This window comes from Alosa alosa, chromosome 13 (genome assembly GCF_017589495.1).
Source record: "Alosa alosa isolate M-15738 ecotype Scorff River chromosome 13, AALO_Geno_1.1, whole genome shotgun sequence".
NCBI lineage: Eukaryota > Metazoa > Chordata > Actinopteri > Clupeiformes > Clupeidae > Alosa > Alosa alosa.
The window spans coordinates 15,807,941-15,831,172 of record NC_063201.1 but is presented as its reverse complement, the minus strand read 5'-3'; the positions used below and the strand labels follow the sequence as shown (position 1 = coordinate 15,831,172).

The 23,232-nt window shown below is 40.4% G+C and overlaps 1 protein-coding gene across 1 annotated transcript; it reads left to right on the top strand.

The window, feature by feature from the left end:
• The first annotated feature begins 819 nt into the window (after nt 1-819).
• On the top strand, nt 820-23,143 carry thbs3a (thrombospondin 3a). The gene is given in 25 exon segments (XM_048260329.1): nt 820-932; nt 1,282-1,654; nt 4,440-4,646; nt 4,878-5,131; nt 5,386-5,488; nt 6,123-6,149; nt 6,288-6,370; nt 8,048-8,099; nt 8,212-8,360; nt 8,566-8,706; nt 9,219-9,293; nt 9,499-9,651; nt 10,037-10,147; nt 10,952-11,059; nt 14,489-14,648; nt 14,744-14,862; nt 15,448-15,500; nt 17,794-17,987; nt 18,199-18,218; nt 18,220-18,378; nt 19,457-19,505; nt 19,594-19,790; nt 20,456-20,628; nt 22,380-22,519; nt 22,663-23,143. Coding segments are annotated over 24 exon segments (2,880 nt in total). The 5' UTR covers nt 820-932; nt 1,282-1,563; the 3' UTR covers nt 22,725-23,143.
• Nucleotides 23,144-23,232: the final 89 nt, after the last annotated feature.

Sequence of the window (23,232 nt, the reverse complement as noted above, 5' to 3'; positions counted from 1 at the left end):
CCCCTCTTCTGTCAATTAAATCCCAAAGGACTTGGGTTTCATGACCTAGAAAAAAGATTGGGGGAAAGAGTTCTTGTTCAAGTGGGGATAATAAAAAAAAATGAGCAGAACATTGACATTGCCCCACTTTTCCATACAACAAATGAGGAGGGGAAAATATCACAGATGGAGAGGATAACTACTCATTCAGAGCATCGTCAGGTTTTTTAATGGTTCTCGTTTGGTCAAGAGGGGTAAAGCAGTGACTCATGGCCACCCAGGTCCAGAAATTTTGACTCAATGTTTCAGAATGCCCTCATTTTTCTTCCCCCCCACCCAAAGGGAAAAAATAAATACTTTCTAACAAGCTGCACACTCAAAACCAGGCATGCAGGCTTACAACATCTCAGGCTACATGTTCTTAATTTAGAGGGCAGAGGTTTGTGAAAGATGACAACCCGTATATTTTATATGTTGCTCTTGGGGTCCAATAAAGATTGAAGTATGAGAAAAATATTCCCTCATCACCTGCTGTTAAAAGACGTTGCTGTGGAAACCCAGGAGTAATCAAAAATAAACATTTTGCATGGTGCCAAAGAGTAGCCTGGAGGAGGGTGGGGGTCTGGCGGCTCGGGCTGGAATGGTTTTTTGGAGAGAGGAGACATTTGTTCATGGCTTATGAAAACAAGGAATGCTGGCTCGTGTTGGAACAGTGCTTTTCTTTAGCAGTCAAATTAGATAAGGTTTGTACTTTGCTGTCCTGTTTGGAGAGGTTTCTTGCCAAAAGGTTCTGTCAGGTCAAAACTAAGGATGCTTAAAATTCTGGATTTGAGTTGGGCTACAGGGTAACACTAGGCTACTGGATGTAAACTAAAATACCAGATTAAACAAAGAATCTTCATGAAGCTTACTTGTGGTGGATTTGACAAAAGGGAGCCCATCCCTGTGTCAAAGTATGACTTCATACCATGGCAAGCTGTTTTTTTTTTCTTTCACATAGGCATCCATTTTTTTTTCTTTGAAAAACAGATTATTCTGTAAAACATCCTTGAGGTTGCAGCCAAGAGTTTAGACTAGCTATTACTCTCAACTGCTCTCTATAGCCTACTAAAGGAAATGACAAGGTCACCACTGGGTCAGTGGTCATCTGTTTGGACTGCAACACTGTGGATGTTTTAGACAAACAACCCAGCAACAAAAATTGATTAGCCGTTCAAAAAATGGAGGCAATTTTGTGAGGTATGTTCTACATCTAATTTAGTCGTTAATTCTAATGGGCTAATTCTTATTCTGTGTGTTTAGAGAGGAGAGAGCAACATCGACGCTGCGCTACCCTGATTTGGAGGGAGGAATCGGCTGAGCCACCTCTCATGGTGTCATAACTCAACAGCGCGAGGTAAGTAACTGACGGGACACCGCACGGAAGGGACCATCATCGCAGTCAACTTTCCAGTCCCTGCAGCAATATCATCACCACAAGGAAAACATCTGTGAAGTCTTGGAATATACCGATTTACGGTGGGACAAATATACTTTGAAAAACATTTGCTTTGTGGACATAACGCTTCGAGTTTTTTCGGAAATATGGAGGTGAAGTACTTTGCATTTTGGATCTTATTTTCTGTGTGGCAAATTATTTGTATATGCGAGCCACTGGAGAAACAGGACATGCAAGGTAACTGTTTTAATATTTATTTTTCTCAACCAGTACCACGTTAAATATCATTACCACAAGTGATAGGCTATGGCTGTTTTTTATGTCAAACATACAACTTATGTATAAGTTGCTTGTTGATCCCACAGTTCATATTGCATGAAATTAGACTAGGCCTACTGACCATATTAAGTGGTAATATATTCTGGAGACAGTGATTGATATTCTGGATAGTGTCCCAACATATATGTTCTATTCAGCTCTTTTCTGTATGGCATTTGTAATTGTCTTATTTCTTTAGTGGGGAATGAGGTGAGTCTGTCCTACACCCTATCCTGGTGTCCCTCTATTTACAGTGTGGTTGCTTGGGAAACAGCTTTTTTCTTTTCCAAGGAAAGTTTGTCCTCTTTCTCTCCCTAGTTTCTATAACAGGTATTTCGTCTGTGGCCCTTGTGTAGTTAGCCCTTTTTGTTCAAAGGCTGTGATTATGTGAGTGGTGGAGATGTCTGTATGGTTGAGGCTTTGAGAAAGAGGGTTGCTTTTGGAGAGAGAGAGAGAGAGAGAGAGAGAGAGAGAGAGAGAGCAAGTCTGAGAACAGACCCAGACTCTTCCTGTTGTTATAATGGATGTGGAAAATGCTGGAGGTAGTGTAGTAGTGTATGGAACACTGTCAGAAGAAAAGTAAGTATATATTGTTGTCATATAATGAACTTATAATTGTTAGTTTATTTGAATCACAGTCCAGAATCTTCCAATTTTTAAGGCTTTTTTGCCTTTATTCAGATAGGATAGTAAAGAGTGGGAGAGGTCTGGGATTGGGAAATGACTGTGGGTTGGATTCGAAGCCGGGTCCCCATGGGCACCTGACCCCGAATGGATGCAGCAGCCACTTGCACCTCAGCTCCTCAGAATCTTCTATCTTTAAGGCATACTAATCTAAATATTTTAAAAAATCACACAGAGAAAGAATAAGAACACCAGTCAAGAAAGGTTTTAATGAAGTTGATTTGACATATGATGATTTAGACTTGTTAAATAACTTGACCTAATATGCCTAGGAATTTAAGAGCAGGACCATGTGTCTGCTGGGTGAAGGACATCCTCTTCTCTGCCAATGGAGTGCTGATTTGCGCAAGTAAACATAGACTTGCTGTAGCCCAGTTGAGAACATTTAAAAGCCCAGGATCTCAAAAACAATACAGCAAACAATTGTTAAACTGTATAAGTATAAGTATATATACTCTTTTGATCCCGTGAGGGAAATTTGGTCACTGCATTTATCCCAATCCGTGAATTAGTGAAACACACACAGCACACAGTGAACACACAGTGAGGTGAAGCACACACTAATCCCGACGCAGTGAGCTGCCTGCTACAGAGGCGCTCGGAGAGCAGTGAGGGGTTTGGTGCCTTGATCAAGGGCAGTGGTGGACGAAGTACACAAATCCTGTGGTGAAAGTAGAGATACACATGGTTAAATGTTACTCCAGTAAAAGTAGAAGTCCTCTTTTTACATTTCCACTTGAGTGGAAGTACAAAAGTACTTGCCTTCAAATGTACTTAAGTATCGAAAGTAAAAGTCCTGAAATGTAATACGGCTAATACAGTACAGTTCCATTTACTATTGTTGAAAAGATTCTGCACAGACATAGGCATTCATTGAGCCTTTCTTCTTCATTCAAGGACAAAATCAACTAAGAATTGTTGTATGTAGAAAGAACTAAAAACAAACTAATGTGAGATCTTATCTTAGATATTTCAAAGTAACCACTTTTTGCTTTGCTGAATGCTTTACACTTTCGGACCAAATCAAGACGTTCCCTTTTGTGTTTGTGATAGTGTTAGATTGTCTGTCATTGTATATCTATCTGTCACTGACTATCATTATTTGCTCGATGGCGTCATGAGGCTACTGTAGTTATGGTAACATCAATGTTGTGAAAAGGGGTCAACAAGGTACAGTAAATAGTGGATATAACAATAACATAGCTTAGGCAAGACCATTATTTAAAGCCTATAGTTCGCTTAATGGAATGTAATACACATGTATTTGGACAGTCTTTTTTCCAAAAGGAACTTCAGCTGTACTTCAGCTGTCACAAAATATAGTGGAGTAAAAAGTAAGATATTTGACCTAGAAATGTACTGGAGTAAAAGTAAAAAGTTTAACAAAATGGAAATACTCAAGTAAAGTACAGATACATGAAAAAGTGACTTAAGTACAATAATTGAGTAAATGTACTCAAGTAATGTCCGCCACTGCTCAAGGGCACTTCAGCCATTCCTACTGGTCGGGGTTCGAACCGGCAACCCTCTGGTTACAAGTCCGAAGCGCTAACCAGTAGGCCACGGCTGCAAATTAAATTTTTGACTGCTCTCAATATATTTGCTTTACACTTGGTATATGGGCTTATAGGACACCTTGGAAATCCTTATCAAACTAAGTGGTTTGTGCTAACAAAGAAGAGCTTAATGTAAGCAAAACAGCAGGTAGGTATTCACATGATTAAGACAGACATATAATGCAGCCAATAAACAGAGATCTGAAAGGTATAACAATGCATCACTAATTAAGCAATGCAGAGATATTTCTTCAAACAGCAGGCAATGCATATCAAGAAATATGTGTTTATCAGCAATATGCTAAATTTCTGCATTGAGGAAAACACCAACGCTATACTGTGGCGCTGGATGTCATAAGAAAACACAGAGATGAAACGGTCTTACAGATTGCCCACTCTGCCTAGCCCCCATGCTCCTCTCCCTTTCTCTCCTCTTTTCATTTTCTCTGACTGTCTGGCCACAGTGATTGACCTGCTGGCACTCCAGGACCACAAGCAGACAGTGGCAGCGGTGGAGAAGGTGTCCGGAGCCATGAGGACCCTCAGTGACATCTATGTGGCCTCTACCCTCCGTCTGCCACCCAAACTGGGTGGTGTGCTGCTGGGTTTCTACAACAAGCAGGACAACAAGAAGTTCTTGGAGATTGCCATCATGGGCAAGATCAACAAAGGTTGTTACAAAATGTTTTGTTTTCCAGAAGCCTTTGGTGTATCAAGCAGTCTGAAGTTTTGATTACAGCCCTAACCCTTACCTAGAAAGGTGATGGTGATTACAGCAAATCTTAACATCCATGTTGGGATATACATCTTATTTTTAAAAGTTATTTTGTAATCATATCCCTCCTTTATTTTGGCCATCTATGTAATCCATGTTTTACACAGTCTTGTAATGCTTTTCACAGTCTTGGTGCGCTATGTGAGGCAGGATGGCAAGCTTCACACCGTCAATCTCCAGAATGCTAATCTGGCTGATGGAAGGACCCACTCCATTATTTTAAGGGTCGGGGGCCTTCGCCGAGAAAACCTGCACCTGGAGCTCTACGTAGACTGTCGACTGGCTGACTCAGGCCAACGCCTTCCCCAACTAGTGTCCCTGCCTTCTAATCCAGAATTAGTGGATATTCGCAATGGCCACAAGGCCTATGCAAGACTACAGGTGAGCTGCTTACCTCAGATTTAGATGCTGTACTTTTATAGATGATATCTTGGATTTTTGAAAGAGTGCGTCATCAAGAGTGCATTAACTTGCTAAGGTCATTAGAATGACATCTTGATTCAGCTAAAGAGGTTGCTCTTTTGCAACATGACTGGCATTTTGTTTCCCATGAAATACTACCAGTCATGACCCTGCAGTCGAGGTCATTGGATTTGGTAATCTGATCTGATCTACTGAATCTGAATTTGTTTCAGGGTGCAGTGGAGTCTTTGAAAGTGGCACTAGGGGGCAGTGTGGCCAAAGCAGGAGCTCTCACAGACTGCCCCTTCCAAGGGGACTCCTCATCCTACAACATAGGTAGCACAGCTCTCATCCTGCGTGTGCATGACTACAATACAAAACAGACTGACGTGTGTGTGTGTCTGACATTAGGGGCTATAATTGTCTTTCAATTACTGCTATTAGTCCCTTGTTAGAGGACTAATAAATAGGCAATTCCACGCAAAACTGTCACGTCCATAACGCTAACACAATGCCAAGGTATGGTATGATGTGAATGATGATTACTTGAAATTTGAGCATCTTGGTTGTAGAACTTACATGAAAAACTTTTTACATGATCATTTGTGCATCATACAAATACCACGGCATTTAGTTGGTGTTATGGATGTGACAGTTTTGCGTGGAATTACCCAAATATAATATAATATAATATAATATAATATAATATAATATACCTTTCAGGAACACTTTCAGTTGAAACCTTCCACCCTTTTCTCCATTCTCAAAGTACATTCACAGAATGTCTGACAGTTCTTGCAAAATAAAACACACGCCTCAAAAGTTTTACTTGTGCTCAGAACCAAACAGTGTCAGAGTACCGATTCAGTGTATGATTGAAGTGTTCCCTTAATTATATAGTAATAGTATAGTATATAAAACCAGACTTTTACTCATCATGATAATAATATTTGTTTTTATCTATGTGGAGTAAATGGAGAGATGGGGTCTATACTCGGTAAGTGAACTTAGTAGTGTTTTGTTTTTGATAGTGTTTTTTTGTCTTGTCACATTCTTTTCAGTGAACATAACAGTAACCTCGATCTGACTGAATTGTTTGTCATGTTGTCAATTGTCATGTCTGGTGATTTTTAAGGTGACCACACAAAAGCTCTGATTGGGCAGCTGATTATTTTTAATCAAATCCTGGGAGAACTGAGAGAGGACATCAGGGAACAGGTGTGTGTTTTTCACTCTCTCTCTCTCTCTCTCTCTGTGTATGTGTGTGTGTGTGTGTGTGTGTGTGTGTGTGTGTGTGTGTGTGTGTGTGTGTGTGTGTGTGTGTGTGTTAGCAGTGGCGGCGCCAGTGATTTGTTTCTGCAGGTGCTGGGGGAGCTTGGCTTTTAACCGAGGGTGCCCCCCCCACCCCACCCATCTTCTTAAAAGTGTCTGTCATCTGTTTACATGTTAGCTCTCTCCATGAAAAGCACTGTACAAATCGACTGTATTTTTATTATTACTACTCCAGCGAAAGTGAAATTAATGTTTAAAAGCGGTGTGATCACCATAGGATCACCATATATTTGCTATGACATTTACCTCTGTCACAACAAATCGTGATGGCAATTAAACTTTTAACTTACAGTACAACAGCCTAATTTCGAGTAGACTAGGTGTGACCCATGTCTGTATCACTGGGCTATTAATGCATGATAGGCCTAATAGGCTATATATTTTGTAAGGAAATGTAAAAGACAGATTAGACAGAACTAGCTACGCTCAAATTCAAAATAAACTTTTGAAGCCTACCTCAATAAAGCACAAAGCATGGCAAAGGGAATATATTTGTGTTGCATATACCAGCTTAACTAGTGTCAATTCAAATACCTGTTATTTCCATTCTTTTGGATTAGACTAGCCCGTTTCTATGCTGGACAGCAAGAATCTGCTTTGTTTGTTGTTTTACATTGTTTGTTGTTTCTATCCACGTTATCTCCAGTGGTTCAGTTTCACTTGCGCAGATGCACACACACATTGAATGAGTGCTCACATCACTATCCCCTAATTTGTTTGATAACACTAAATTAAGAAATATTTCCTAGTCTGGAAAATATTTACTCTCCTTTTCATTCGGTCTGCGGTTTCATACCATTCAATTGTGCTGCAAATTATCTGCCGACCAGCAATCTCCTCATTAAGGAGGCCCTAACACTGCAGAACATGGACAGAGAAATAGATAGATAAAGATCATGCTTTATTGATCCCCAAGGGAAACAGAAAATTGAAAACAGGGAACAGTCCAGTTGCATGTCCAGTGTATTGATGCGTCTGTCTTCACAGAAAATGACAAGTGTCTTGGTGCGGTTAAAGGGACACCAGGCAACGTTTTCGTGTTAATTAATCATCTTCGTAAGTAGGTATATGGTTAAATGACTCATTATGGGGCGAATGAAGGCTCTCTCGCCCGCCCCTACTGCCTGTTGGAAGAATATCCCACTTGCAAGTTCGGGTGTATCCTACCCGCCGACCCGAAGCAGGATCAGTTTACAGCACAGAGGCAGGCTAACTTAAACGCTAGAGATTGTTGCAAACGCGATGCGTATAATGGCAGAGCCGCAAAGAAGCAGCTAAAACCCTTGACGGAAGACGAAAAGAAAAGGAAAAGAGCTTCAGACCCAGCGAGGGGAGTTTCAGAGAGAAAAAGCAGCAGGCTTGACTAGTGTCCCTTTAAATATTTTTTAAATTAGATATAAACTATTATTTTCTTGGGGGTGCTATGGCGAATCCAGGGGGAGCTATAAGACCACCTAGCGCCCCCTGAAGGCGAGGGGTCATCCTGCTATCTGTGAGATGGCATGTAGGGTAAATAAAAATGGGCATGCAGAGACTCAGAAAAACTCTCTCATTTATTTGTAGGTGAAAGAAATGTCTCTGATCAGAAACACTATTTTGGAATGCCAAGTATGTGGTAAGTGATGCTCCATTCCACTATTGGCCTGTCAGTTATCAGTGGCCAGGCCAGTTGATAGTCCAGCTATGGGTGTTATGCTATGCTCATTTGTCTGTCGGTTCATCGTAAGGTTTCCATGAACCCCGCTCGCGATGCTCCCCGAACCCCTGCTTCAAAGGGGTGAGCTGCATGGAGACTGTGGAGTACCCCGGGTACCGCTGTGGGCCCTGTCCAGAAGGCATGCATGGAAATGGAACCCACTGCCAAGACATTGATGAGGTGGGCAAACTGCACAACACTTATCTGTCTTTTTTTTAACATGGTCTTGATTGTATCGTAGTCCTTTTGCAGATTTGCACCTGCTGTCATCCCACCTGACTTGAGAGAGTCTTATCTGCTTCACTGATTAATAAATGACACCGTCTTTTCCTTTTCTCCATTTCTCCTCCATCCCTCACTCTCTCCCTCTCGTCAATGCTCTCAGTGTTTCCTAGTTCAGCCTTGCTACTCCAGGGGCGCGTGCGTGAACACGGCTAAAGGCTTCACCTGTGAGCCCTGCCCCCCTGGCCTCTGGGGGCCACCCCTTATGGGGGTTGGCGTGGAGTTCGCCAAAAGTCACAAACAGGTTCTGTCTCTCTTTCTTGCAGTACAATGAAAGTGTCCTCACAAAACAGTAGTGACCGGTGTGATGACAATGTTGGAAAATGAACGTTCTAAAGAATTTCTGGGTTCATTCAGAGCTGTGCGTGTGTGCATGTGTGCGTGCGTGCATGTACATGTACATGTGTGTGTGTGTGTGTGTGTGTGTGTGTGTGTGTGTGTGTATGTATGTATGTACTGTGTGAGTGTGTGTGTATGTATGGGTGTAAGCGTGTAGTTCTGTGTTACAACATGGAATTTTAGATCCTTACATTGTTGCGGAACATAATCTTTTGTTAGAATGTTCAAATGTCCAAAAAAAAAAAGATTCAAATCTTTATACCAAGGTATACCAAAGAATTTTTTGTATACTTGTGTAGCAGTGCTTATTGTTGCTGTTTAGAACTACAGGTACAATTATTTTCAAAGTTGTGACAAAAAAGTAAATATTTATTAAATCATTTTTTCACTAATATTAATATCATTCTTCATCACCAGGAATGTGTGGATATTGATGAGTGTTTTGAGATCAGCAACGCCTGTACACCCAACTCTGTTTGCACGAATACTATTGTAAGTATTTCATCAAATAAGTCTGGTGTTCCTAATACACATACATACCCTATGCATACTGCGGTCACAACATTAGTTTAGATGATGCAAGTTACAACATTTGATTGGATGGTTGGATAAATGGATCTTTGCACTCTTTCTCTCTCTATCCCCATACCCCTCTTTCTATCTATCTTCCTGTCCCCCCTCTGTTGTGGTGTGCCAGGGCTCCTACATGTGTGGAGGCTGTAAAGTTGGCTATATGGGTAACCAGACCGCAGGCTGCCACCCACGGAGGTCATGTGCTGCCCTCAACTTCAACCCCTGCGACGTCAACGCCCACTGTGTCATCGAGAGGAATGGAGAGGTGTCCTGCGCGGTGAGATCGAGTTCTCAGCCCTGCAGTACAGCTGTATAAAATGACACAAAAACAGATTTATATGGGTATATGGATATTTTACTCTGAGAGAGTCAAGTTCCTCACTGGAATTCCACATCTCTGTCTGAATTTGCCAGAGTGCAGCAGGACCCTTTTTTAACGTGTTGATTGGTTGGCATTAGTGTATGGTTCACTCCAAACCTCCAAGTCCATTTCCCCCCCCTTACCACTCATACACGATGAACAGTTGTATGAATTTGTATGAAAGTATTTTGGGCCCAGTATTGTGGACCTTTAATTGTTGCAACATTTATCACATCTGGTCACTGTTGTTTGTGATGAAATATGAGATTGTGTAATATGTTTTTTCTCTCTTTGGTTATAGTGTAATGTTGGCTGGGCTGGCAATGGAAATACTTGTGGAAAGGACACTGACATTGATGGGTACCCTGACCGCTCTCTGCCCTGCATGGACAATGACAAGCACTGTAAACAGGTCAGCTGAGATTTACCTTCACCAATGCCTATTAAGAAGCTGATGTCAAACTCAGACACAGTTAATTATGTAAGGGATAACGGCCGGCGAGGTGTCCTGTTTTACGGAATTAATGGACGAGGGCGAGGGGCATAAAACTCCCCGACTAATTCCGTATAACTGGATACACCTCGAAGGCCGTTATCCCGCTTATCACCCGGTTCCCACTGTAAAGCAAGGAAACACGTGGTTCCGTTTAAAAAGAAGCTCACTAGTTCAGCTTGTTGTACAACTTTCGTTGGCCCAGTTAGCTTGTTTACAGTTGATTCAAGCCTGCAAACCAAAGATTCTAGAGCTGCAAAACTGTCGTCCCTACTATGGTTGTTATAGTTACCATTCATAAGCATTGATATGGAACGGTGTCCTGTTATTCAGAATTAATAGCCACCCCACCAGCCAATCAGAAAAGAGTATTTCTTCTCTCCGGGTGATAAATAGATGTAAATGTATTGGGGAATAGGAAGGCAATCAGCTAAAATCAGCTACTGACTTGGAGGACAGGAAAGTGCACTTTTGACAACAGTCACAGTGTTATGCACCACAAAAATATAACTTTAGGCAAATGCTTGAGTGATTCGATATACTACATATCGATATATACATATCAATATATACTATATATATCGATATGTATATATACTATCCAAATTGAATCACTTACAGTATATATCCGATTTACCCAGTTTTAAATGCATTCAGATGGATGACTTTGATAACAGGAAATATTGAAATGAATTGGACATATGCTGTTTGTTTCTGGTGCAGGACAACTGTATATACACACCAAACTCAGGCCAAGAGGATGCAGACAATGACGGGATCGGGGACCAGTGTGATGAGGATGCAGATGGAGATGGAATCAAGAATGTGGAGGTAAGCTTGTGACCATTACTGATGAATATGTTTGTTTGATGTACTTAATATTATTGAGTTAAAAGTACAATATGTTGTTGTACTACTTAGTACTTAGTAGTGCAAAGCACAGTGCATATGTGTATGTATGTGGCCTGCATTGTATAGAAACAAGAAATAACTATTCAATATGTCAACATTCTTTTAGACAATATACTGTTATGTCTAATGCTTCTGGACAGGACATACAGGCAGGAAACACTTAAACAGGATATGTAGTTCAGGGAGAGCCAGATTGTATGCTAAGAAGCTGAGACAGTTGGATTCACAGGTGACATCTGTGCCAGTGTTCTGATTAACCGGGAACTACTCTGGGAGCTTTAACGAGCGCAGCTGGCTTTAGGCCATTATGACATCACAGCCTCCATTCAAGTCAATAGGGGGAAAAGCTTTTTAACATTTTTAATCCCCTATTTCTCAAAAAGTATAAACTTTAAAAAAAATATGAAATAATAACTCTCTTGTCCAACTCTAGACATACACAACAGTTATTTCAACATGTCTGTACGTCAAGCAGTTAAAGTTGCATTCATTCTTAAAAAGGTAAAAAGAAAACGTTATAAGAAGCCAGGAGATTTCAAGATAGTGGATTCCATCCACTGTAACGAAATGGTTTTACTGTACAATACTAACCGCCATAATTAATAATTAATGATTTAGTTACAAAGATGTTATACTTATTTTATCATTTCATTTTATAACTATATTGCATCACACTTTGACACTATTGTTAGTACAATATACACCATTACCATATGAACACATTTTATTGTGTTAACTTGTTTATGTCAAATTAATCAGTTTTATAAATCCAAAATATATTATATTTTTGGTACACTTTTCAATTGAAGTACCGGTACTTCATTTATTTCATTGATTTACATAGTTAAACATTGTATCATTGTATTTCTGAGATGAGAGGACTTAGTTTTCAAGGGGTTGCAGGAGTAAAGGAGAAGCACCATTTGTTTTCTTCATTTAGTAGGCTGCAACACTATGCAGTGGTAATGTTGGCCTTGGGTCTAGTTGATTTGATTTGAGTTGAATACTACAACATGTCTATCGCAATAACCAATTGATAGCATTGCATTTAAATATGCACTTCTACCTCCTCATGAGGGCCTGTCTGTGATGATTACCGTTTTCTACAGTAAGAGCTGTGTGGAGGGAGCCGCAAGTTAAGTTCATCTCCCATGCCCAGCTGCACAGTCGCACCACCAGAGAGATAGTACAAGTCTGTGGCATCTGTGGCACATGTTCCATCCACATGACTTGGTTCTCATCTTAAACTTGCTCATCTTGCGTTTTACTAAGTTATCGAGGACTGTGAATCTAAGGGTAGTAGATTTCCTTAACTGGAGCTGTAAAAAACCCTGAAATGCTGCTGTAGGCCTGTCCAACATTAGTAATGATTTCACTGAAGACCAAATTCAGATCAGTGTTCCCAGAGTCTGTGTATCAAGAGACCATCTGAAAAGGCCACCTTCGGTTGTTCTGCAATCTCTTTCTTTACACTCTTTATCCCTGTCTCAGTTGCCACCAGGCTGTCTTTCACTGCTGTCAGATCAGCCCCTTGAACACCGTTCTCTTCTTTCAGATTCTCCATCTCTGCCTCACTAGTGTCGAGTCTGGTCATCAGCACTAACAGCTCAGTCTGTTGGGCTGCATTTCCTTGTTTTAGACTCTCCACCTCAGGCTCACTTGTCTCCTGTCTGGTCCTCAGTACTGAGAGCTCAGCCTGTTGTGCTGAACTTGCCTTGATCAGGTTCGATCAAGGCAAGTATATACAGTTACTTCATTCTCTCTCTTCAGATCCTCCACCTCAGTATTCATGGGTGTCAGCTCTGCTTCTTGTGCTGCATTCTGTAGTAGATCTTCAACCTCTGCCTCTATTAAATATTTCTTGATTTTCATGCGTGTTTTTAGCCTAGAAATGTAGACGCGCCCCTAGTGGCAGCGAATTACATTTGCTGCCAGGGCTAGTCTAGCAACTCTCCGTTGGCTTGTGAGCTCCAGAAATCGAAACTTAATCAGGCCAATGAAATTGTGTATAGAGTCGTTAGGTGGGCTTAACATAATGATTGATGGCAGAGTTGCAACGGTTTGGCTTGAATTCCCTGCTACTTGAAAACAAATAAGATGGATGTTGCTTCTGGCGAACAGTGTGACACGAGTTAAGCTTTTATTAAGTTGGCAAACGTTTGAACTAGCCAACTAGCTCGCTGGTGGGAAACGATGGGACTCATAGCTGCCGCTGTCCTATTGCGTGCAGAGGGAATTTGAAAGACAACTGATTATCCCGCCCCTCGGACTGAGCACTGCGAACGGTGAGTGTCCAGACCCTACATTTTAATGTGGGTCTGGCTCGCCAGGCTAGCGTGTTTTGATACCTATAAATAAAAAAAATCATATTTGTAACTCGTATATTGATTTTTACAAATATAGATGTGCATTTGTAAAACCGAAAATTTCATTTGTGAAATGTGATTCTGCATTTGTGGATCACCAGCACACGCATTCTTCACACAAGCTACAGAGACGTTCTTTGTATGAAAGTCGCACAAATCCACATGTGAAAAAATCATATTTGTAACTTGTAAATTCGTTTTCACAAGTGTAGATGTGTATTTGTAAATGAAATGTAATTTGTAAAACTGAAAATTGTCTTTGTGAAATCTAATTTTGCATTTGTGGATCACCAGCACACGCAGTTTTCGTTTTCGCATTTGTGGATCAGCACACATGTTTTTGAGACAATCTTTGCACAGAGGAGCCACCCAGATCCACAAAGCCTACCTCTAATTCGCCTGCTGTAAGACTTTCTAATCCAGTAGATGGCAGTGTTGTTCTATGGGACTCGTAACACACAGAGCTAGCGAACCTAGTTCTTAAATGTAACAAGTTATGCCTTTTACAACAAGCTTTTTGATGGAAAAGTGGTGTTTAATTTTCATAGTCTTTGTTTAGTGAACGCATAAAACCGTCAGTTTGTAAGCGAAATCAAGAATTACGATCTTTGAGTTTGTTTATCGTTACCTAGTAACCGAGGCTCTGTTCTAGAATCTTTGGTTAAAACCTAAGTAATTTCATGATAAATGATCATTTCATAATCATAATCATAAAAGTTTGCGAGGAGTTAGTTGCAGAAATAAGGGGTTGAGGGAACTTATTAGGCGTCTTTTTTTCACATAGTAGTTGACAACATTATGCAGCGGTCATATGATCCACCGCTATGTGGTATGTCAAGTTAAAGCTAAATCATTCTATTTTCTAGCATATCTAAGTAGGCCTATAGAAATCACACACAGCCAGCTGGTTGTCATGTATTAACAATTTTCTCAACATTTCTTTTTCTGTAAAATATTATTATTTACATCCTCATTTATGTAGGACAACTGTCGGCTGGTAGCCAACAAAGACCAACAAAACTCAGACACAGATTCCTTCGGTGATGCTTGTGACAACTGCCCCAACGTCCCCAACATCGAACAGAAGGACACAGATGGCAACGGAGAAGGGGATGCATGTGACAATGACATTGATGGCGATGGTACTATCACTTCTGAACAAACCAATACTTTGTATTAGTTTCCTGGCCTTTATGTCTGTATAAGTCCAAATCATGATATTCCTTTCTTGTTACAGGCATCCCTAATGTACTAGACAACTGTCCAAAAGTGCCCAATCCCATGCAAACGGATCGAGATCGGGATGGGGTGGGTGATGCTTGTGACAGCTGTCCTGAAGTCAGTAACCCCATGCAGGTAAGAGCAATGCTGAAGATGATAAAAACAATGCATTTATAAAGTCATTTTATCTCTCTACCTCAGGCCAGTGGATTTTCCATGACACCAGTTAGCAAACTTTGCAATGTGAGGCAGATGAAGAATCACAGACCTTTGGGCAAGATACCTACAATGGATCAGTATTTTCTGACATCAGTGGTAGTGGTATAAGTTGTGGAGACCGGCTTTATTTTTGCAGATAGTCAAATCAAGTCAAGTCAAGTCAGTTTTATTTATATAGTGCTTTTTTGTATGCACAGAGTGCAACTTAAAACACTCATAGATAGGACAGTTAAGGGTGACAGGGTATGAGTGGGAGACAGAGATGGGGGTGGTGTTGGGAAATTGGATAATTATTGATGGAATCATGGACGATCCTTCGAATGTCTAAATACAAATTACCTATGGCACTGTGTAATTCTGTTTGTCAGCTCTGCTTTCCTTTTATATTCAAATGACAAAAATCTAGTGAATTAACAGATATTTGTTTATGTATTTTTAGTTGTATATAATATTAAAGGATGTTCCCCCTGTGACTGATATCTCGATTCTCTCTTCTTGCAGACTGACATTGACAATGACCTGGTGGGCGATGTGTGTGACACCAATCAGGACAGGTCAGTGTTTACAGGACCTCACACACTCCAGAGCCCACACTCATGCAGCTGTCTAGTGCCACACATGCACACACACACACACACACACACACACACCCACAAACACACATGCTCTCTCTCACACACACACACACCCGCAAACACACACTCTCTCTCTCTCTCTCACACACACACACACACACCTTTTGGCCTCCTTGAAAATATGTAGTGTCCCCTCTAGACTATTGCATGTCTATTAATGTCGTGGCTAAATGTGTTGGTACACTTACAGATTATTGACAGAATACTTCATTTTTTCTCATGTATACCTGCATGCCTTCAGTATGTAATAGTACAGCAAAAGCAGTTTGGCATACATGGATATTTTTAAAGTACCCAGACTGATTTGTTAAAGATGATAAATTATTGGATTATAGTGATATATAAACAGATGTATTTGATCTTGTATTCAGTCATTCAGCTTAATTAGATGGAGAAAAGTAGTCACTCTGCAGTTTGGTATCACTATGTGCACCTAAATCAACATGGACCAGAGGAGTCAAAGGAAAAAGTTGCTTGAGGGGATCAGAAAGAAAATTATAGACAAGCATCTTAAAGGTAAAGGCTATCGGAACATCTCCAAGCAGCATGGTCTTCTGGTCACTATAGTTGCACATGTTTTTAACAAGTTTACATGTAAGGTGCATGGGACTGTAACCAACCTCACTGGATGTGTCTGCAAGAGGATAGTTGACCTTGGACTGAATGGAAGGATAGTGCAAATTGGAAGACAAAGTGCCAAAGTAAACTTCCAAGGTGAACAACACCAAGGTGGATGTACATCAGTGTCTGATCACACCATCTGTCACTTTTTAGACAGCAGTGGGCTCCTTGGAGTACTCCAATGAAAGAAAAGCTTAAAAAGCCAGACTGGAATTGGCTAAAATGAGTATTGTCAAGTTCCAACCCTTCTGAGATGTCCTTTGGACTGATGAGATGAAACTTGGAGCTTTTTAGAAAAGTGACCTCAGCAGCTCTGTAAAAAAATAAAAAATAAAAAACTGAAAGAAAAGAACACCATTCCTATTTTGAAAAAATGGAGGAGGATGTGATATTGGTTGCTTTGGAAAGAGTTAAAACATGCAGTCTGTAGAAGGCACCCTTCAACCTTGAGATGGCTGGAGCAGTTTGTTCAGAAAGAGTAGCCGAAACTACCTGTTGACAGATGGCAGAAGTCTCATTCAGAGCCACAGAAAATGTTTGTTGGAAGTGATTGCCTCAGGTGAAGGGTACCATCATTTTTGTCAATTCCATTTTAATGTTGTATTATATAATAATAATATATATAATATAATATTTCAAATATTCTGCTGAATGGAAGTGTAATTAGCATCAAACATGGTATAAACAAGGATGAATGTTGATGACTTACTTCAGAGATATATTGAAGATGGGTACCAACAATTTCAGCCTTGACTGTAATTCTAGTAAGTTACAGTGTGGAAATACTGCAATGTACTTAAGGTGCTTCCATTTAGAATAATCTGGCGCCCCCTATTGGCAGATAGGGATGTGATTGTAGTGTTTGAAATGCATAATCACCAAATGAAGTTGATAATGGCCTATATAATGAACAGAAAAGTTAAGCCTGATGTTTCATTTTTTCACTCAGTTATTTCATTTCTCAAAATATACATCAGTGAGAGGCTTTCAAAACCGAGAACTACATATTGTTATATAACACTGCATAGACATAGAGATAGATACTTAATTTATCTCAAGGGAAATGTAGGCATCCAGTAGCTTATATGACACATACAAAATTGTTTTAATGTAATGTAATTTATAATGATAACAAACCTTGGCCGCCAACCAAACACACACACACACACACACACACACACACACTTCATACAACTCCCAGCATGCACCTGCAACATACCATGCACAACATACCAAGCACATACAACATAACACACACATACAACATAACACACATACAAGAAAAACACTCACAACACTAAAGATGACAAATACACTGGTGAGATGATACTATCCAACAAATTTCAAATTCACTGTGGTGCAGTATACAATTGGAAATGATGAGTGATCAGATGTTCTAGTAGGAACAGTGAACAGTACAAAATAGTTAGCAGTGGAAGACTAGAATTACGATACCAAATATAAAATGCTAAAATGCCATTGCCAAATTCAAAATGCAGGAAATTAACAAATACAATTATAACGATACAGAACAGCCCTAATCAATGGAGAAGCTCTAATCCTGTTTCAACCATCCTGTTTTCAATTACAGTGATGGAGATGGCCATCAGGACTCACGTGACAACTGTCCAGACATCCCAAACAGCTCTCAGTTAGACTCGGACAACGACGGCCTCGGAGATGACTGTGATGACGATGATGATAACGATGGCATTCCTGATGTGGGTGGTCGCGGTCCAGATAACTGTCGTCTAATACCTAACCCCAACCAGAAAGACTCTGATGGTGACTGGTATTTTATTTTAAGATAAAAGAGTGCATATAGCGATACATGTAAACTGTATTATCCACTGTAGTTCTGGGTGGTGTCATAGGGTTAAACATCTTTGATCTGTCTTTTATAAATTCTTTCTGACTAACAAATTGTGTAAATTATACAAATTGTTCTACATTACTCTTGAACACGGGGGTTAATTTCTCTGTTGTGTCTTCACAGGTAATGGTATTGGTGACGTGATGTGAAAATGACTTTGACAACGACTCTGTGTTGGATCTGGTGGACGTGTGCCCAGAAAGTGCTGAGGTCACACTGACAGACTTCAGAGCTTATCAGACAGTCATTCTTGACCCAGAAGGTGACGCTCAAATTGACCCCAACTGGGTTGTGCTTAACCAGGTATGTTTTCTTCTGACACTGAAACTTGGAGCTGATGATAATGGTTTGTTTATGTTCAAGGTCTCTATTTTGACAATCAAAAACACGGCGCAAAGATTATTTTTATCGCGAAGCAAAGTTTATTCCTATCTTACAGTTAGTCAGTGGAGAATTTTGCGCCATGCGCTTCACTTTTATTAAGCCTTGTGCAGAAGATGTGGTCTGGCGCATGATCAAAAATATCTTACACCCTCTAAAAATCACTATGCCACTGACCAAAAAAAACCTGGTCTATACCGAAAGGCGCATGTAAAGCACAGCTGAAGATGCACTGTCACAAGATGTAAGCAGCAATTCCTCTGCAGAGTAAATGTCCTTGAGATTTTTATTCAGTCATTCGAACATTATTGGTATAAGTGTTGCTTTTTTCAGGCTATGTTTTCGATGGAAACCGTCAATAGTGAAAGTAATTAACTGTTTTGTCGTTGACTATGAGACCACGGTGAAGGTGGTTTCACTTTGCTTATGCGTTCAAATAATAGAGTGCAGAGGCGTTTAGGCTATTCTCTGCTAGTCACAAACAGGTTTTAGTAAAGCATGGTTTAGTGGAATACCTGTTCCATACGGTCTCGCCTGCAAGCAGATTCCTTCAAATGCGCAGCTGCCCGCTGACTATCAAAATAATGATGCACTGTTTGAAGTTGTGCTGCTTGGTGTTAAAGGGAATGACAGATGTCTATGCTTTCAAATTTGGCTAAAATTTGATTGACATAAATGGGCAAAGTCTAAAGTCACTTCTGTATTTATACTGTATAATCATACATATTCGCCCAGCAATGAGAATTGTGTTTGGTCCATGCATGAGTTAAACTTAAGAATTGTCTATCATTCAGATTAGGGTCCAGTGTATTATATAATAATTGGGGTCCAGTGTATTATATAATAACAAGGCACTTAACCCCAAGTTGCTCCGGGGACAGTGGCCCTTGTGATATAATTGACATTTAAGTCGCTTTGGATAAAAAGCGTCTGCTAAATGAATAAATGTAAATGTAGGTATTGCACCCAGTGATGTGTGCTTTTATCACAATTTAACTAGGGTATGGAGATTGTCCAGACTATGAATAGTGACCCCGGATTGGCAGTGGGTAAGTTGACATTTACAGTTTGAGAAAAAAATGCTGAAAAGCTTTTTATCTTACAAAAACATATCTCCTCATCTTTTTCCACTCACAGGATACACTGCTTTCAATGGGGTGGATTTTGAAGGCACATTCCACGTCAACACAGTGACTGATGACGACTATGCAGGCTTCATCTTTGGATACCAGGACTCATCTAGCTTCTATGTGGTGATGTGGAAACAGACTGAGCAGACGTATTGGCAGTCTGTTCCATTCAGGGCCATGGCAGAGCCTGGACTGCAGCTCAAAGTAGGTGGACTGCCAGATACAGTGAAGTATGCCTCATTAGGATGTCATGATAGTACCATCCCTTATGTATGTGTGTCATGGTTATGGGATTTGGCAGACACTTTTGTTCAAAGCGACAAAATGTATGTATGATGCTATGTAGAAAATAAGAATGCTATAATAAAATAAAAATACTCATATTAATATATGGTTACACTTTACTTGACAGTATCGACATAAGAGTGACATGACACTGTCATGAACGTGTCTTAAACAAGTCATAAACGTTTATGACATAACGCTTCTGTTATTAAGTGACATTCGGTTTTGTCATAACAAATTAGGGTTAGGATTAGGGTTAGAGTTAGGGTTCATGTGTCATTACAGTGTCATGTGTTCATGACAATGTCATGTCACTCTTATGTTGATACTGTCAAGTAAAGTGTTACCTAATATACACCAAAAGGTATAGTGGTCAATAATCAAGAGGTATATTTTATGTTATATTATTTTACACACAAAGTAGCATTGGAGTATAATAAGTAGCCTAACAGTATGGGATGAAATGGGAGTCAAGTCATTCTTTCCTTCCTAAAGTAATTCTACTACAATTCAAACCTACTGGACGGGCTATCTACTATATCATTAGCAATTTAAGTTGTTTGGACTTGCTTTGTTTTTGGCAGGCAGTGAAATCTCGCACCGGTCCTGGCGAATACCTGAGAAATGCTCTGTGGCACGCAGGTGACACTGAAGGGGAAGTGAAGTTGTTGTGGCAGGACCCACGAAACGTGGGCTGGAGCGACAAGACCTCCTACCGCTGGCACCTCAGCCACAGGCCCCAGGTGGGCTACATCAGGTGAGCCCGGGGCACTCCCATCATGCACTGCGGCCAGACAGCTCTACTGGAGGTTCTTGGAGCTTACGGCCTGTAACCATGTGACACTGAAAGCCAAACTGAAGCGGAAAATTTGCATTAATGAGGGGGCATTATGCTGCAACAATACGCCACACCAGGGTTGTGCACAATTCAAATTGCAATTCTGCTTCCTGTTTGCTACCTTAATTGAAATGCAAGTGAAATTCAAGAATTGAATTGGAATTTAAGAGCCAGTTTCAATTAAATTCTGGAATTTTGCACAACCCTGGCTTCCACTATAATCAATGCAATTGGTAACAGCAGACGTGCGATCAGTCTTCCATTCTATTTTGCGCCCTGCATACACTCTGCTTTGGTTGTGTTCTCAGTGGTGCCCGGCCGATAGATTTCCAGTTTGCTTATGCCTTTATTAGACCTCACTGTGTATCCCCAATAGTACTACTTTGGAGACTAGTACCACTTTGAATTCAGCTGGGCTTGTATGGTCTAGCAGAGAGTATGTGCATGCACAGAGGACAAAAAGCCTCCAAAAGAATGTCTGCTGAGTGTTCCTGGGGTTTGAGCTTGGAATGCTACAAGAGCACCTCTACATTCAAGGTTTTGTGATGGGAAAGGGGAAAGGAAAGGACATTGTGTGTGTGTGTGTGTGTGTGTGTGTGTGTGTGTTTGTGTGTGTGTTTGGTTGGTTGGGGGCAAGGTTCGTTATCATTATCGTTTCTGTAAAAAAAAAAACATCTCTGAATCTCTGTGACTTTACAGAGAGTGGGCCCCCCTAGCCTTTCATTGTTCTGGTTGCCATGCCAATGAAATCATTGGCAAGAATTTGCTGGATGCCTGTTGATATGCAGATCCAGAAGAAAGTATAGAGGTCTGGCAGGAAGGGCGGGATCGAGTGTGATTGAAAGGAACACAGTGAAACTGATGAAGAAACACAAGAGAATTATTAAAAAATATATTTATATAATATTGTAAAACTTTCAAAATGAATGGGATACCTTATGTCTGCACACAGCATTAATAATGTGTCTGTCTGTCTTCTATTCAGACATTTGACCACATATCAGACTTACAGTAAGAGGAATTAAACCATTACAACTGAATACTTCATAAAACACTTTATTAGCTTTGACACAAATTACAGTTTCTGTGTTGGAATAGGGTAAGGGAGCCTCTCCCCATGGGGAGAGCCAGGTCTTTGTTTGTCTTGGAGGCCCATTCAAACACCAACAGAGAGACACCTGCTTTGTATTCTGGGCAGACTGGTGAATAGACGACTCACTGCACTTGAGCTCGGGCTACTTTCTCCCATTGCGTCATCGCCCAGTGAATACAGTAGGCATGCCCATTTACTTCTGTAGTCCCCAGCTTTCCCCTTTTAGTCCCCAGAAATAATAATAATAATAGTAATAATAATAATAATAATAATAATAATTCTAAAGATGAGATAAAATAGAAAAAATAAACATGAACCTGAGTTAAAAATGTTATTTACTTGATTTGCCACATTAAAATAAGTAGCATATAATTGTTTTAAGATGAAAATCAAAGTAAAAAAAAACACATTTACTGAAGGATGTAAAATGACTGAGCAACAGTCAAGTGTAAAAGGATCTAGAATGTGACACATTGCATGCATTCCTCTTAATGGCACTGTAGGTGGAGGTGGCTTTTTGACTGGTTTCATTATTGCTGCATTCTAGATTGAGACTCTATTTATTGTTGTGTTCTAGAGTGAGACTCTTTGAGGGGACGGAGATGGTGGCCGATTCAAATGTGGTCGTTGACACCACTATGCGAGGTGGTAGACTGGGAGTCTTCTGCTTCTCCCAAGAGAACATCATTTGGTCGAACCTGCGTTATCGCTGTAATGGTATGGATAACTCAAAATAACACATTCACAAACCTAATTCTGTACATGCCAAAAAATATGCTCCTCTAATATAATGTTTTAAAGGTTTAAATATTCAGAAATAAATAATACTCTCTCTAATCTCTTTCTATGTGTTTCACTAGACACTATTCCAGAAGATTTCAACCGTCACCGCGAAAGCTCCATGACGCACATTCATGTGTGAGGATAGGGCTAGTGATGGTCTGCCAGTGTGTGAGGCAGTAAGATGGCCCCCAGGTCCAGCACCGACACCAGCACACATGGTCTGCACAGCATCAACAGGGCCTGTATACCAACTACTGCGAGTGTGAGGGCCTGCTTTCTTTAAGAGGGGGTGGACTTTCAGAGATTAGCCACTACCAACATACTCCCCATCACACTGGACTGAAAAACAAAATGGCATCATCATAGGGCAGTGGTGAGGATAAATAAAGACAATCTTGAGCGGTGATGAATTGACAATAAGATGAGGATGAGGCTATTGTGCTGAGGTGAAAAAGTCACTGTCCTTGCTCATTGGGTGATGATGATGATGAATACCAGTCACATTTTTGAGAGTTCTGTGTACAGTCATTACAGGAATAAAGGGATTACAGATGGGAATGTGCTGTTTTGGAAATGTTTTTAAACCTTTCATCAGAAGAGAGAACAACAGAAAAGACAAATTGCCATTAAACATGATGGCCTACATT